The 17,654-nt window shown below is 26.1% G+C and overlaps 1 protein-coding gene across 1 annotated transcript; it reads right to left on the reverse strand.

Annotated features, from left to right (window-relative positions):
- Positions 1-4,882: 4,882 nt before the first annotated feature.
- Positions 4,883-17,528, reverse strand: LOC129966668 (glycosylated lysosomal membrane protein-like). Its single transcript, XM_056081175.1, has 6 exons — positions 17,208-17,528; positions 15,373-15,624; positions 14,356-14,553; positions 12,476-12,712; positions 10,542-10,816; positions 4,883-6,164 (listed from the first exon to the last, which is right to left on the reverse strand). The coding sequence occupies exons 1-6, from the start codon at positions 17,283-17,285 to the stop codon at positions 5,975-5,977; spliced, it is 1,230 nt and encodes a 409-aa protein (XP_055937150.1). The 5' UTR covers positions 17,286-17,528; the 3' UTR covers positions 4,883-5,974.
- Positions 17,529-17,654: the final 126 nt, after the last annotated feature.

A 17,654-nucleotide genomic window follows, 5' to 3' on the forward strand; every position in this document is an offset into this window, starting at 1 on the left:
GACAATATATTTTGTTTAACTTCAAAAACAGACAAATTTTTAATGAAAGACAAAAGGCATAATAGAGCAGGATGGTCATAAAATGCAAGATATGCGAGAAGAAACAATAAAAACAGAGGTGGTGTTAAGGTACCATATATTACAAATACCATTCTTAGAGCTATGTTTTCTAGTATTGTTAATTCCAAAAATCCGATAGATGGCACTCAGTGGAGCCTAATGATAAGTGTACGAAAAAAACTGCAATTAGCACTCTATCTCCAGATTTATGTTGCTTAAGATATTTATATGTGGGATTATGTAATAAAGATTGGATGAATCAGATGAATGGTACTAATTTACAGTATAAAAAGTACAGCTTGTACTAAAGTACATGCATACCGATATTTCTATTCAATAAATGAGCCGTTTATTTTGAAAATGGGTCAAGTCCATTTTTTGTTATTGCGAAATATTTAAAGGCTTGCATTTCAATTAATTTAAAAATATTGGTAGTATCAATATATATATATATATATATATATATATATATATATATATATATATATATATATATATATATATATATATATATATATATATATATATATTGTATTTTGTGGTACCAGATAATGTAAGTTTATAATCAAATAGTGTTTACAGTGCTGACTAAAAAATAAGAGTTTTATTATAACTAAATGGACTTGCCTCACTTTCAAAATAATGAATTATTGTAAATAGTCATTTAATTGGGAAATATTTCAGTTGCATCAATCTTTTTTTTAGTAATAAAAACTTAGTTAAAAAGTTAGTTAACTTTTTTTAATAAAAAAAAAATTTAATAATAAATTCAAAAATGTATAATTATTTATTCATTTGATAAAAAGAGAAACCAAACCAAGAATATTCTTGTAAAAAATATAACATAACAAAAAACAATTCAGTTTTATTAAGAATTTCAAGGAAATTATATATTTTCAGTTTATAAATTGAATTTTATTCAGGATTCAACATTTTAAAATGTTCATGATGAACAGGAGATATATATGGTAATAAATCCATCATGTGCTTGCATTTTTCAGGTGTAACAGATCTCCATTTTTTCATACATAAAAGATAATTTTATATTTCTGAAATTACTTGGTCTTCTGGTGGCAAATCGATAATTTTAAATTTAGCATCTCGTTCTATCGAAGTTTTGTAGAACATTTTGTATGGTGCATCTCTTGTAAATCTGATCCAGCATATAGTTAAACAATTCACAATTTCTCCATTGGTATTTTTATTTCTTTTTAAAACCGCTTTCTCCAGAGGTTGGGTTGAAAATAAATATACGCGTTTCATTTCATGTATTAAACTTTTATTATGTTTTCGACAATTCCGTAATATTTTATAGTAATCCTGGGGAATATACAAGGAACTGGTTTTCCGGATGGTCTGCCACTCCAAAATCACGATCGTTCGGTAAAATTGAATGTCCTGACAATACAAATTTGTGATCAATGATATTTATTTCATTGTCACTGGATTGAACAATCGGTGTTGGAAGTAGACATATTATTATCGAAACACAAAATTAAGATATACTTTTAATTATTTATGAAATACTGTACAACCACCCATTTTCATTATCAAAGATATATAAAAACACCCTAGATTTAAAACATGATATCAAACGGTCACCATTCAGCAACCGGAGCTAAATTATGCCGTAATATATTCGGTCAAAAATAATTTTAATCTAAGACGGACTTGCGCCACTTTCAAAAGAAACAGATTTTCTATACTGTTAAGAGCTAAAACTTCCATCTCCAAAATACTAGAATTTGATTTTTTTTTTTTTTTTTTTTTTTACTTTAAATTGTTTATGCATAAAAAGATCATAACAAGTTTTATCTATAACTACCATTATCTCCATCTTTTTTTTTTTTTTTTCAAAAATAGATTTGCCCCACTTTCACAATAAACAGCTCAAATAATTTAGTTAGGCCTTGACCTTGATTTCAGTCCTCTTTTACCTTTTTGTTGTTGTTGTTGTTTCTTATGGCACTTGCCACTGACAAGCCCGCTGTTACGAAGACAGCGATTTAAGCCTGAGGGGGACGTCTCTTATTTTTTATTGCAGCGCCAACTAGGGTCAAGAGTACGACTTTGCTACTCACGCATCACTCATTCGCTTGCACAACCCCTTTTTACAGGAGGGCACATTCACACATCTCACAGATAGAACAACAGAAGAACACCCATGCCCAAACCGGGACGCCCAGATCACGGGGAAGACGCGCTACCCCTATGCCAGGACGCCGTCTTTACCTTTTTACTATTTTGATGTAACAAACGCTTCCTGGTGCATGAGCAGAAACCCAAATGGTTTTTGTATCTTTGACTGAAATATGATTATATATATATAGTTGGTGTACAATCTGTAAATATCAACAAACATGGTTTTTTAAACAAAATTCAAAACTTTCTACTAGATAAAGTGAGAACTTTAAGTATTAAATTTAGCACATAGTTACTTATTGAGTAATATGTGCTCACTAAGATTTGTCTGAAATTTTATTTAATTTTAATCAAAAAGTAAAGTTTTCCTTAATAAAAAATGCTTAAAAATAAGTGCAAACTTATTTTTATACTACTTTAAAACTCAATAAATTAACTTTTCTATTATACCAACTTTATTTCTTCACACATTTCTCTTTAATTTTACTAAATTCTTAAAAATATTTTCAAATGTACTTTGCAACAATATTTTTCAGCATTTTAGTTACTGGATTTATAATCACATGCATTGTGAGGATATTCAACAAAATCTATGTGCAGATGTTATACTTTCTAAATAACTGAAAGTTAATTTTTAGAGAACAATATAAAAACCAACAAGCTTTAAACATTATCATCTTACGATGTTTTGACTAGAGATCTGAATCAACTTTAAATTTTTATATAAAAAGTGTTTATATATTTAACAAGTTTTGAATGAGACAGTAATAATTTACAACAAAAATACTCATCATAAAGATGCAAATAATTTAGTTCTTCATTTATTAACTTGTGAATTCAAATAAAAAATGTCAATTAATTCCTCTTGTCAAGATATTTAATGAAAAAATAATGTAAGAGAGAAGCAATTTATAAATGGATATCAAGATACAGAATGGTATTCATTTTCAATGGCGACTTATTTGTTAAAAAAAAATAAAGACTACAAAGGGCTAGTAGTATTCAGAGCAAATTCACATTCATAATCTGAATGAATCAAAGTAGTGCTATGTAAGCCAGCCTGGTATACATTAAATCTGTTACAGTCAAATGTCCTCCTGTAGTTGTGGTGTGGAAATACGGAGGGGGATGCATACTCATTTACCATTTGCCCAAAATTTAAAAATGAAAAGTAATGCTGAAATTGACTTTGTATTGCTTCAGAAAAGGATGCAAATGTTAACTAAACAAAATGGACAAAACTAGAGCAGTTAAACAATATGATTTTTGTGGCTTCTTTTGAATAATTTTCTACTTCCCATTCGCTGTCTCATTTCAGCGTCAAAATAATAACTCCATATAAATGCTATCCCCTGAATATAAAATTTGTCAGGGGACTTTCAATTTCTAATAATGATTAAGATATTCAGTTACATTTATTTATTAAGATTTCAATGAAATGATTTATATGTAGGTGGCTTAATGAATTATATTTGCTTGATAATTCATTAATGAATTATCGTTACTTGATCATTCATTAATGAATCTAAGAACTGTATGGGCTCTAAAGATATTATGACACAGAATTTAGACACATAAACTCACTTTAGACACTAAAATATTGCTATATACCATACAAAAGATAAGAACATGTTGCATCTCGATAAACTAGTCTTAAAATTTGGTATTGGTGAGATGCAGTGATATTCTGAATATAATTCAATAATATTGTAATATTAATAAAAAGTAACTTTTTAAAATTTCATAATAACTCTTTACCCAACATCTTTTATTGCCCATGTATTAATATGCACTAGAATGTTTCTAAAAGTCAATAAATTTTTATAAAATAAAAAAATATAAAAACTTATTCTGATTTTCTTAAAATCATCCTAAATACAATCCACATATTTTGGAAAACATTTCCATACTTTTTTCTCTCAATGTACATAGCTTATAAAATATTCCAGTTTATTTTTGGAGAAAAATACTAAGTAGTTTGTAGCATATGAAAGTCTTCATGCTTTTTATCGAAATTCAAACAGCAGGTGAAATGGTCTGCTAATAAGTATACACACACTATTGTTTAACTCTCTGAATACTAACCTGCCCAACCCCATCAAACAGGTTCTGTACCATTGGGTCAATTTGTATAATGCTAGCAAAGGGTGCAAATTATAATCATCCAAGGCAGATTAGAGGAAGTAATATCTGTAATTGATTTTGATAGTGATTAATTGCTTTTAGACAGTGATAAATTGTTGAATTGATTGATAGTGATTAATTTGTTGAACTACTTCAAATAATAATGGAAAAAATATGAACTGATGTTGACTTTTGGTAATTTAAAATGATTTTATAATTCCCTGTGCCTGTGTCCCTATAATCGAAATATTTGTTAATAAACTTCCACATATTACTTTTCTCAGGTTCCTGTTGCTTTCAGAAGGTAAAGATTCAAAATTTGTTTGAGCCAACATTTGTTGTGTTAACATTGTTTAGGTGCAATAAATATATGAACAAACATGCTTTGTAAGATAGATAATGTAAATAGTGTGGTATAACATTAGATTCCATCAAATAAACTTAATATAAAACATATTTTTTTAATGAAAAATATTTATTTTTGTACACAAAAAGTATCTCTCACATATTTAACAAATATGTGCAAACACTTTAAATATTTCAACATTATACAGAATCATATATTACAAATTTAACAAACATGGACAGTTCAATAAATTAAATTTTACAATAGAACACACACATAAAGACGTCAATTCACAAAATAACCTTTTGAGATATGTTTTTAAAAATAAAATGAGCAATGATTTGTAGCTTTTTTCATGTAAATTTTTTTATAAGAAACTACTAGTAAAACAGTTTTCTTACCAAATAGATCTTTCATATATTATAAGTAAACTTCCTTAGATTGAGAATATTTAAAAGTTATTTTAACAGAATAGTTCATTAATATAAAATACTGGTACTTAGGAATTTACTGAGTATTTTCAAAGTAAGTAAAAATTTTCTTAAAGTTTTAATTGTATTCAAGTATTGGAAGTTGGAAAATAAAGTAAATATTTGATACTGGAAAGCACCAAATTACACAAGAATGATCATTCTGTGTATCATTCACACAAAATGATCTTTTATATTGTCAGAAAATTTTCCACAATTCTTCAAAACAAACTTTAAAAACATCTTTTAACAGATAAAATTTAAGTTGTCATAATCAGCATTTAAACCAATGATTGAAAATTTAATTTACTCAGGAGAAAATGTTTGTGTTATTTACATCATTAAAAGTTGTATTCTTTAAAAAAAATGTATAAATATCACAGTTTTTTAATTCATTCCATGAAAAAAAAAATGACTAAAGGAAAACTATTCAACAGAAAGCAAAATTTGATGCAATAACTGAATAACTTTTTTTAAGTAATTTGGATTCTCTACATAAGAAAAATAACACGAATACTGATATCGAGATTACTTGCTTCCATTAAATCAAATATATATATTTTTCTACAATAGTTTTTTAAGAAACATTTATTAGCAAGTAATTTTAAATCAACATTTTAACATATTAATTTAATATATTTTAAAACAAACCTTAAATATATATATGCAATTGGCCACTCTATTGAAGATTATACATAAGAAAATAGTCAAAAATAGGACAAAGAGAATACTGCAATACAGAAAATAGAATTTGTATTAATTATTTAATATTAATTTTAAATTTAGTTTTAAAATTAATATATATTTAAAAAGTTATTTTAAATATATAACATTAATTTATTGAATCATCTCCTAACAATGCATCATCATCATCACCCCTTTTACGACACCAACGAATTACATAATAGGTAACACCTCCAACAAAAAACAACATAAGAGCTGACATTCCAATAGTCATAAATAATATAACAGCAAGAGACAGTTTGCTGTGAACAGAAACACCAGTTCCAATCATTAAAGACCTGAAAAATAAAACAGATTAAAGTCAAATCAACTTCCAAATGTATATATATAGCAAAAAAATAAGGATCAATTCAATTGACTATGAACATAAACTTCTTATCTTTGGTTTAAAATCTGATTTGTTTTTGTACACTAAAATAGTTTTATATCAGAAAAAAGTATTAAAAAAATTGAACACATCAAACTAACATAAAAAAAGTCCAACATTTTAAAAGCTTATATTTATTTTTTAAACCAAAAGTACTTGGCAATTACAATAGCTTTATTATTATTAATATTAATGATAATAATGCACATTCACATCTAAAAAAAATAGAAATTACTTTAATAAAACTAATGAGCACACATTATCACTTTCCAAAGCAAGAAAAAAATGGGAAAAAAATCTAGAAATCAAGAAGAAAAGAAAAAAAAAAAGATTTAGTTATCATGGTTAAGTTTAAAAAGATAATTTCATTTCAAGATAAAACTGCTAGCCCTCTTACACACAAAAACAAAATATAAGATATTTTTTGTTCAACTATAGAAATTTCTCACTCATATTAAATGCTCCAAAATATTCTATATTTAATTTTATATGCTTTTTAATACACTTTTCAGAAAGAAGATTTCAATTAAAATTACTCATAATTTTAATAAAATTTTAAAATTTCATTGAAAAAACAAACAAATATGAATATTGAGTCAAAATATTTGTTAATCTATAATCCAAATAGCATATTGCTAGCAGTAGCAAAGTTCAAAATTATAGTATTAGATTTATGTAAATTTAAAGTTACCTTTTATCAGATAAAAATCAAAATCTTCTTTAATATCTTTAGTGGAATATTCATTAATTATGATAGAAATTAAAGGTGAAGACTAAAATTCTGATATACTAAAACACTTATCGACAAGAATATTTTTTATTCATGAGTTGCTAGTTCATTAATTCTTACCTTTCTATGTAAAATTATGAATCATTAGTTTTTATAAATAAATGAAAATTGCTTAATACAGGGTTGCCATTCTAAACTGGAAAAAAAAAAAAAAATCCCTGTGTTTTCCCAGCACATATATTATATATACAGGGAAATGTGCAAATAACACTCATAAGCTAGTTATAATGCAATGTGACTTTAAGGAGTGGAAAAAGCAAGGAAAGGGAGTAACAATTTAACATTATATGAAAAAATAACATATTAATATTTACATTAAAAAAACAATTTTTCTTTATTTATTATCTAGAATTTAGCAAGACAAAATTTATATATTAAAATGCGGGGGGATAAATTGCCTCTCTTGCTCTTTAAGTCACACAAAATTAAGGACTTGGGTGAAACAAAGCACAAAACATTTTTGTTATCATGATACAAATCATTTAATGATTACTTAACAAAAAAACATTACAAAGCAAGATTTTTTTTATTTATTTATTTATTCATTTTTGCCAATTCATGTATTTGGGCATTAATTTCTGCAGATTTTTCAGCCATGAGTTTCATGGCGATAATCCTTAACAAATAAGGTATGACATTTTTGTGCGGCCTAACATACATTTTTTAGCTATTTCACTTTCAGTGAACACATGTGAAAGTATTTCTGATATATTATTGAATGCATTAAAAGACAAATGTGATGCAATAAGTTTTAATGCCCATGAAAATTTAGCTTTAAATTATTGCTCTTTAATTAAAAAATTTGAAACCAGTTTATTTTCAGACATTAAATTTGATGTTTTCAGATTTCACATATCATCTATTCCTGTATTTCTTTTAGATACTAAGTTCAACATCTATGATGACTCTTTTAAACTGGCAAGCAATCTTGCATGCTTTTTTCTTTTGGCATGACTTGTAAGTGCCTGTTTTCCCATATTATTTAGGTTTATTACCTTCTTACAAAGTGAGCAGTATGCAACAAATGCATTTTGTGGAGCTTCTCAAACCCAAATTCTCAATTCTTCCAAATCCTCAAACCCAAATTGCAAATTTCCAAACCGAGCTTCTCAAATCAGGATTGATATTTTTTGTTTGTCCAAATTGTATTAATTGTGGATTCTGAGCAGCACAAAATCCGCATTAGCTGCAATCCGTCTTAACAAAAAAAATCTCTAATCCACTTTAAATAAGCTGACAGTTTCTCAAATAATAAACAGAACATTCTGTAAACACAAGCATGGTAAACTAAACACACTGCATTGCTTTCACTGATTGAATGTTCTGGCCAAAGAAATATATTGTATTTTTTCACACAGTTACAGAAATCTCGTGCATGCTCATTAACTGCAATTTGGAAATCTCGTGGAAAAAGAAAAGAAAAGAACTGTCAAAACTAAACTAGAAACTAGACTGATCTACACAGGAAAAAAAAAAAAAAAAAAAGGAGAAAGAGTAGGAAAGGGCGAGTTTATGCATTACACAATAGCTAATGGTAATGTTTCATTTTTGGAAACTGTGACGATGATCTTCTATTCTTGCAATCTTTAGAGATCAGCATTTTCTAGATGGGAAAAGAAAAAGAAAAAAATTCTTAAGAAACTTAAAACTCCCTGTATTTTCCTGGGTTTTATAAAAAATTTCAAATTTCTCTGCCTTTTCTGTCGATTTTTAAATATTCTGTGTTTTCCCGGCTGTCCTGGTGCCATGGCAATCCTGTTAATATTCTAAATTCACACAGAAAAAATACAATTTAAATTTGCATGCCAAGGCGTATGGGGATAAAAAAAAAAAGATTAATTTATCTTTTGCCAATGACAATGATCAGATCAGTGCTGGTAACTAATTCCTTTTATTAGACATATCTTCATCGGCATAACTTCTTTTCACATCTTTCATAACAATCATAGGAAAAGTGTAATATTTTTTAACAATATATTGAAGAGATGGATGAAATGATGAAATCTACTATGAATAAGATAAAAATATGGATGAAATGAATCAAAGAAGATTAATTAGAAATGAAGCCAATAGACCTAGGTGAACCAGAGAATGTTCAGGTCAAACTCAAAACAGATAAAAATAGATCATGCTAATTTACAAACTGAAATTTAACATCACGGGAAATAATTATGACAATATTGTTAAGGATTTTTATCAACATGTATGTACAGCATGTACATGAAGAAGTTTTAAATATATATGATGCTGAAATCCAAATCCATTCTTTTTCTATAATGAACACAGTATATTGTCTCAAAATATATATTTTTTAATTCCAAAGAGAAAACATTAGAGAATAAATGCTCTGTAAGGAATCAATTTTTAAAAATCTTCCCTGAGACAGAAATTCAAAAGCAAATTTGTCATTGATGATTTTTATGGCAACTTATATTATTTTTTGAATACCAAACTATTTCAAAATAAAAGAAAGCTATTGCTGTATTTTAGAAGAAATTTTATTTGACATGTAACTAAGAAAAGTTAATGATGAAAATGATGCAGGATTTAAATTTAAAAATAATGTTGTCTTAATAAGTAATATAAATTATTTATTTTTTAGTTCAATATAAGTACTTTAATTCAATCTAACACTAAGTTTAAAAAATTTTTCTTTTTCATCAAATAAGAAAAAAATAATATGAATTTTATTATGGAGAAAAATATCTATATTTTATCATATATTATTAAACAAATATAAGATTACATTAAATTAATTATTTCAGTAGCAGGATAAGTTAGTTATCTTAGCTAGTAATGAATGAATCAATTCAAGGGAAACCATACTATTTTAATTAGTTTGAAATCACTCTCCTTGTTTGTTTGTTTGTTTTTTGTACATATTAAATGAGCTCTTAACACACAAATAAAATAGGATTTGATTCATCAGAAAAATATTAATTTCATTCCATAGAACCACTATGTCAGAAACAAAAAATTTTATTATGAGATTTATTATGTTATATATATATATATATATATATATATATATATATATATATATATATATATATATATATATATATATATATATATATATATATATAATATTAATGAACAATTATTAAATAATATGATAAATTAGAAATTCTGCATTAGTACCAATGAAACATTTCAATACATCTTGGATTATGAAATAGAAACAAGACACCTTTTAATTGACAAGTTGTTTTGTTTCTTATATTATTTTTTTTACTTACAATTAGCATTTTAAAGTCCTAGGAAAGTCTTAATTTTTTTTTATTTCACTACTATGATCAGAAAATTTCTTTTATTTAAAAAAACTTCCAAAGCACTACCAAAAAAAATACATATCCAATAAAAAAGAATAATAGACTATTAACCTCATTAAAGTCCCAAATAAAATATAATGTTAAATAAGCTGTAATACAAGTTCTAGCAGTTATACATTACTAATTGAACATTAATGCTATAGCTACAAATATAATAGTTACATACCATGCAACATATTTAGTTTTAGGGTAAAAGCCGTCTCCTACTGTTCCAAAAGTAATATTGAAAGCATTTATCACTATATTCTTTTGGTCATTAAAAAATGATTCTGCTATACTTTGTACTGTAGTAGTAGGGAGAGATGAGCATTTGGAAGTTAGTTGTGCATCAGACGAATTGGCTGTACTTGGTTCTTTGCTAGTGTATGCTACTGGTTTCCAAGAAAGAAAAGAACCCTTTTCATTATCCTCTTTGGAGCATGGTGATAAAATATCAATGTCCTAAAAAAAATATATCATTAAATATAAATTTACAATATAATCAATTTATACATTCCATTAATCCAACAAAATGAAAAGTTTATTCATTTTATATGAATAGCTTAATAAAATTATATTCAGAATTTCAAGAATTTTATAACAAAACCATTATGTTGAATTTTATGAATAAGAGATAAAAGCAGCAGTGCCATCTCAAAAAACTCATTTTTACAACATCTTCAAATCAGCAATTAATCCCATTTGATTTTATTTAGAAGACATTAAACACCAATGGGTAAAAAATGGAAGTAAAAACAAATCAAGAATATTTTTTTTTAAGATTAGTTAAAAAAAATTAATATAAGAGAATAAAAAAATACATATTTTACATAGCCATGCATTACCCAAGAAAGTATTGAAGTTAGTCTGTGAAAATATATAATTCAACAGCAGTATTGTATAATGATAGAAATCAGCAAATTTTTAGTTAAAATTTAACTAATTGCTGAAATAATTATTTAAACAAGCATTAAATTTTCAACAATTTAAAAAATAATGTTTCATAAATAAAATCATAATTAAATAAATTAGTACAATTTTAATTTTCTTACTTAGACACTCACTTTATTTCCTCATCGTATATGCATTTTCAACAATTTTGAAAAAAAGTTCAATGCCAGAATAGCAAAGATATAGATATAAATATAGACCTATATTAGACAGACATATTAGATATAGAAATACAGAAGAATTGAAAATAAATATAGCAAAATTAAATGAATGAAAACTTTTTCAAAAAAAAAAATGCCTAAAATTAATGATGTGTAGTATAAATGACAAAAAAGTATTTGTGATCTAATTCTGTAATATTATAATCAGATTTCTGTAATATAAATTTCATATTTAATGATATTTCATCTGTTTCTATTCTTTACAAAAATATAACATTTTTCACAAAAAAAAAAAAAAATTAAGAAAAAATGTGTTTGTATATTTGAAAGAAATATCAGTTCTATAAATTTTAAGTATCTGATCGTCATTAACTGACTTCATTGAAGTATAGATTTAAAAGCCAGTTTTATACCTAGATTCCTACATAGTAATTCATGAAATGAATAAGGATGTCAAAGGTGTTATTAACCTTTGTCGTCCGTAATGCATCTAACGCATTCAAGTGAAACTTCTGCAGGGCAGCCATAATGAGCTTCAAGCATTCTACATTTTAAAACTTTTAAATGTTTAAAACACTTTGTAAATGTTTACTTGTTTGAATTTTTATTTTTGCTCTAATGTGGCAAAAAACAGAGGACTGCTGGGGAGAAATTTTCGCAGACAGGAGAGAGTGGTGAAAGGGTTAAAAGCAAAATAATAAATTAACACAGGAATTCTTTTTTTATATATAGAAAAGTTAGGGAGGTATCTTAAGAACAAATGTAAATTCTAACATATTATATACAAAGCTATGCCACTATATACTTTATGAGGGTGAATATTTTTTTCTCTTTTCATTAGCATGTTAATGTCTTTGACACTATTTTCAAAATACTTTAAATAATTATTTTTACAAAGATAAATACTAATACCATGTAAATAAAATCAATTTTCCATAAAGCAGTCTAATTTTAAATTAATTTATACTTCAAAGCAAAACAAACGAGAAAACATACACAGAATACTTACTGAAAATATGCCTGGAGAAAATTCATCACTGATTAAGGTATTAACAACCTCCTTGCAATCTAAATTAGAGCAAGTTTGACTCAAAGGTGAAAATAGTTTCATTTCAAACCCATAGCGAATCCTTGAGGAATTTGATGAATATAAATTATCCAATTCAATTTTGATTTGCGAAGAATTGCCAGTAAAAATTAAATGTGGAAATTCAGGAGCAAGTTCTTCATCCCCAGTAACAGAAAACTGCAAGATATAATTTACTTTTTTGGTTAAAGTTTTATACAATTCCATCCAAGATATAAATATATAAAATCATACTATTTCATGAATATACTTAATTATACTAATTTAATGAAATGCTAAATGAATATGTATTAAAGTTATATTGATATACATTACTAAAGATAAAAAATATCCAAAAATTATTAAAAGCAATATTACGATTTATCATATTTTACTAATCATTTTTCCCATTATTTATACTGTCTCATTTTATATATAAAAATGGTAATGAGCTTCATTTCATACCACCTTATTAAAAATTAAGAAAATAAAGCTCGTTTGATATTCATTAATTTTTATTTAGTTATTAACAATAATTTGGTTATTAATAATAAATAATAAAACACAAAGATTTAGTGCTGTTTTTAAAGTTTATCAACATAGTTAACTCATATAATCAATGCTTCAATGAAAGTAGTTGATTTGCTTCTTACACATGCTTTTTTTATTATTATTAACCTTACAACTACTATTCCTCTTGCCTTTGAATTTAAACTTAAACCTCCAAACTTAAAGAACTAAATATAAACGTGCAAACAAATTTTTAATACACTTAATTATATAATTAATTGTGTGTGTGTGTGTGTCTGTGTGCGTGCCTGTGTGTTAGGGACTGGGATAGCCTGGTTGGTAGATTGGTCCCTTCGATCCGCGTCCCTTGGTTGCCAGTTCGACCCCTGCCAGCCAAAGATTTCCTGCATGCTTGGTGGCTGACGTGCGTATAAATGTGTTGTGGTCACAAAGTCCTCCTTGTCGAGAGTAATACCACTGGGAGTACTGGATCAGGGGGTGATCATTCTCTGATTCAGGTCTAAATTAGGATCTGTGAATGAGTGAATGAAGTCCGCCCCATAAAAAGGCTTGGGACATGTGTGTAGCTAAGTCGTTCTCTTGGCCCTAGATGACGCTACTATAAAAACAAGAGACACTTCCCCACCGGCTTAAAATTGCTGTCTTCGTAACAGTGGGCTTTTTCATGGCAATTGCCATAAGAAACAACCACAAAAGTGTTTAGATTAATTATAAAAACATACCAGATATACCAGAACATACTGAAATATACAAATAGGAACTCATGCAAATACACAATTAGTACAAGAAAAATCAAAAATGAACTAATACAGATATAACCTATCAAAATATGATTATTACACAATGTTACAAATATTAATATACAACATTGTTACAAAAAATATTAGATACACTCAAGTGCCTCTCAGAAAATAAACTTTGTGAAAAGATTCAGTTTCACACAGTTTCTTGCATATTATTGAACATATGTGTCAAGAAATATTTAAAAATATAAACATACCACAGCACATTTATTTTCATTCATTGCTCTCACACACTCAGTGTATGTCTGCTACTTAAATATTGACGTAATACTCTATCGTTCTTTTAATATCTATAGTTAGAATAGCACTCAGTACATTTTAGATAAAAACTGATATAGGCTCTCACAATGCATTACAAAATAAAACCGATTCGTTTATGTGTTTTTTGGCTTATACTTTTGTATACTAGACGCCTTTTAAATCTCACTCAGTATATTTTTACAAACATGTTGATATGCATATATTTGATGCTTTCAAATATTCACATACCTCTATTTCTAATAAACCTTTATCAGAAAATATTTCATCATCACTAAATGCATTCAGTTTGATAGACGCAGCACGATCGGAACATGAAAGATTTTTAGCAGTCACTTTGCTCCATTGAAAATCTACAAGATCCAGGCTTTCTATTTTGCTTGTATCTGGTATTTCGTCTGTATCCTTCTCGTATGAGAATTGCCAAAACTGTGATAAATAATCAGAGGAAAAAAACCAAAAGTCACTTTTAAAAAACTTAAAATTTTATATCAATTTAAATAACTTTAAAAGAACAAGTTCCAAAAAAATATGACATGAGAAATAACTGCAGACATAATATTAAACAATAAATAGATATGATCAATCATAACTACAGAATCTTATAATAGTTATATCAGGAAAGGCAAAGCTCAGTCCATGGTCTAATAAAGCTGCAATCTTTTGTGTTACAATTACATAAACACTGCTACTGTCTTACCTACAAAGACTAAAAAAAAAATTAGTCCATTTTAAACATTTATCAAAAAGCCTATATAGTCTAGTTACACTATAATACATGATGTACACACAAATACAGGTTTTCTAGATAACAAATGACTATGTGTACAACATAAAACTAGAGTTCAGTTTGGTCTTGAACATCCAAGGCAATGAAATTCCATATTGTACTTCATGGACCTTCTTGGCATTGGTTCTAATGAATTTTTACTACTCAAGTATTATCCTCTTTAATTGGAAATCCAACATGCGAACTTGAGTATGTGAAATTTATATCCTAACATCTACACAATTTTAACAAGCCTTTTTATAAAAGTTTTGTAGATAAGTGCAAATTTACAGAAAAAAAAAATAGTATTCATAGAAGAAAAATCATGCATAATTTTTAAAGCATTTAATACCTTTACCATAATTTATTTTCTTATTTGTTGGAAATGAAGTCAGAAGTAAACTAATGCATAACTTTAAACAGCAATTAATTAAAATCTTTACAACAATTTTTTTTAAAAAATAAGAGTCAGAAATTACCTTAGATATGGTTAAACCTTTGAATGCCAGAAGACTTGTATTAAAAGTGATAGCACCACTTTGGAAAGTCTTTAATTTTTCAATATCTACACTGACATTAGTATTAGTCGCTGTCCTTGCTACAATCACACTAGGAAGATTAAATGAACTCCACAGGTAATGTACAGAATCTTCAGAACTATCAGCTCTAATATGAATAACACTTAAGGATTTGTTTCCTGAATCAGGAAGTTCATATATGGCACAGTTTATCTATAAAAAAAATAAAAATATGAATAAGATGATTCATAAATAACTAAAATTAAAATTAGTATTTTATACAAAAAGAAGACTCAATAAAAATATGAATAAGATGATTCATAAATAACTAAAACTAAAATTAGTATTTTATACAAAAAGAAGACTCAGAACTAAGAATTATTTTACTCATATTTTATTAACATATCAACCAATTTTTTTTTCCAAGAAAATATTTTAAAATTTATATAATATTTAAGAAAGAAAGAAAAAAGACTTTCATTATTTTTACTTAAAAATTAAGATGTTATATAGTTTAATCATGTATTAGTCGAAATCATCTTTAAAATGTAACCTTTTTTGAAATGGTTTTAAAAGATATATGATACTTTATATGAAGATACCTCCAGAACATGAAACTCTTACTTCCCTTTAGTAACTAAACACATTTAATGACAGATATGTCATCATGAAATCTTGTAATAATCTTGCATAGAAGATAAATTTCTTAAAAGAGATGTACTTGTATCTGATTTACCAAATAAATATTCATTATAATAAGGCACCTTTAGGATTTTTACAGACAATTTAGATAATTTTATTCTTCAAATTTAGCTTTAATAATAATCAATTTAATAAACTATTTAAATTTTTTCTATCCAACTGAAAAAAACACTTACGTAGGAAAATTCTTCAGTAATTAATTCACAAAAATCAAAAGGATAATGAAATTTTTCAAAAAAAAATTATACTTAATTTTAGCATTAACAGGCTTAAAAATTAAAATTTTGTTGTTAATGAATGAATGACTTTTTTTATCTTACTAATTAATTTTACTGTATCTTTTTAAACTATCAAAGCCCCATACTATTTTAAATGTTGCTATAAGAAAAAAAACATACTAGAAGGAAGGTAAAAGAAATCCAGATAATTTTAGTATGATTAAAAAACACACAATAGCATTTCAGTAATATGTGTGGTATTAATGAGGAAATGCAGAAATACAAAAATTAAGGAAAAAATAATTTTAAATATGGGATTCATATATTAGAAAAATACTTTATGAAAGAATGATAATGTTAGATTTAATATCTTTTAATCAATAAAAGAACTTGAAATTACAATATTTTGAATGTAATAACCAAAATTTATTACCAAATTAATGAGATATTAAATAAGAAAGATTAAATATCAAATCACAAAAGAATAATTGAATTATTCCTTGGCCATCAAAATAATTTATCGATTTTTTTCTTCACAAAATACTTTAGTAATGCAACACTCAATAATAGAAAAATAACATATAATATTAGTTTAAGTTATATTTAATTTTAAACATTATAGCTACATGTATGTAAACAACCATACTATTAACTCTTCTTAATCTTGGACATAAGAAACATTGCATTTTTCTAAGGTTTTAAAATTTTAAAATATTACCTAGCCTTTATGAAGCTGTCTTTACTCTCTTTGTAATATTTTATTTTACCAATATCATCTCGTTTTAAAACAGATAGAATTCGACATACATCTTTAAAAATTAATGATCAAATGTGAAGTGGAAATAAGATTAAAACATATAAATTTATATTACTTACATGACGTTTTGTTCCACATACGCATGCAATTAATGCTGTCAAAACAGCTAAATGCATGTAATCAAAAAATGTCTTCATTTTTAAAAATATAATTGCTGAAATTTTTTTAGATATATGATGAATATCTCAATACCAACAATCACATGATGATACGGTGTAGTATCAAAATCAACTCTGTAGATTAAGCATCAGTTAACATCGAAATTTTTCTAACAATATCTAAATATAAAACTTCAAGACCTGTTTGTATTATAAAAGTACAAAAAATATTAAAATTCAATTCAATGTATCTAAATAATATTATCAAAACAAGGGATTACAAAATTAGGAATATAGTAATAATCAAAGTTGAAGTCAGACAACCATGTCAGAAATCAGGAATTTGTTTGTTTACATTTGTGAGTCATGAATAAAAAATAATTGCACTTAAAGAAAATAAAAACGCAT

Source organism: Argiope bruennichi, chromosome 4 (genome assembly GCF_947563725.1).
Source record: "Argiope bruennichi chromosome 4, qqArgBrue1.1, whole genome shotgun sequence".
In the NCBI taxonomy this organism is placed as follows: domain Eukaryota; kingdom Metazoa; phylum Arthropoda; class Arachnida; order Araneae; family Araneidae; genus Argiope; species Argiope bruennichi.

Excerpts from the sequence above, each read along its gene's own strand:
- LOC129966668 (XM_056081175.1), bottom strand. The coding sequence starts at position 17,285 with ATGAAGACATTTTTTGATTACATGCATTTAGCTGTTTTGACAGCATTA. Across the intron at positions 15,625-17,207 it reads TATGTGGAACAAAACGTCAT|ATAAACTGTGCCATATATGA; the intron begins GTAAGTAATATA and ends TTTTTTTTATAG. Across the intron at positions 12,713-14,355 it reads AAGGTTTATTAGAAATAGAG|TTTTCTGTTACTGGGGATGA; the intron begins GTATGTGAATAT and ends TATATCTTGCAG.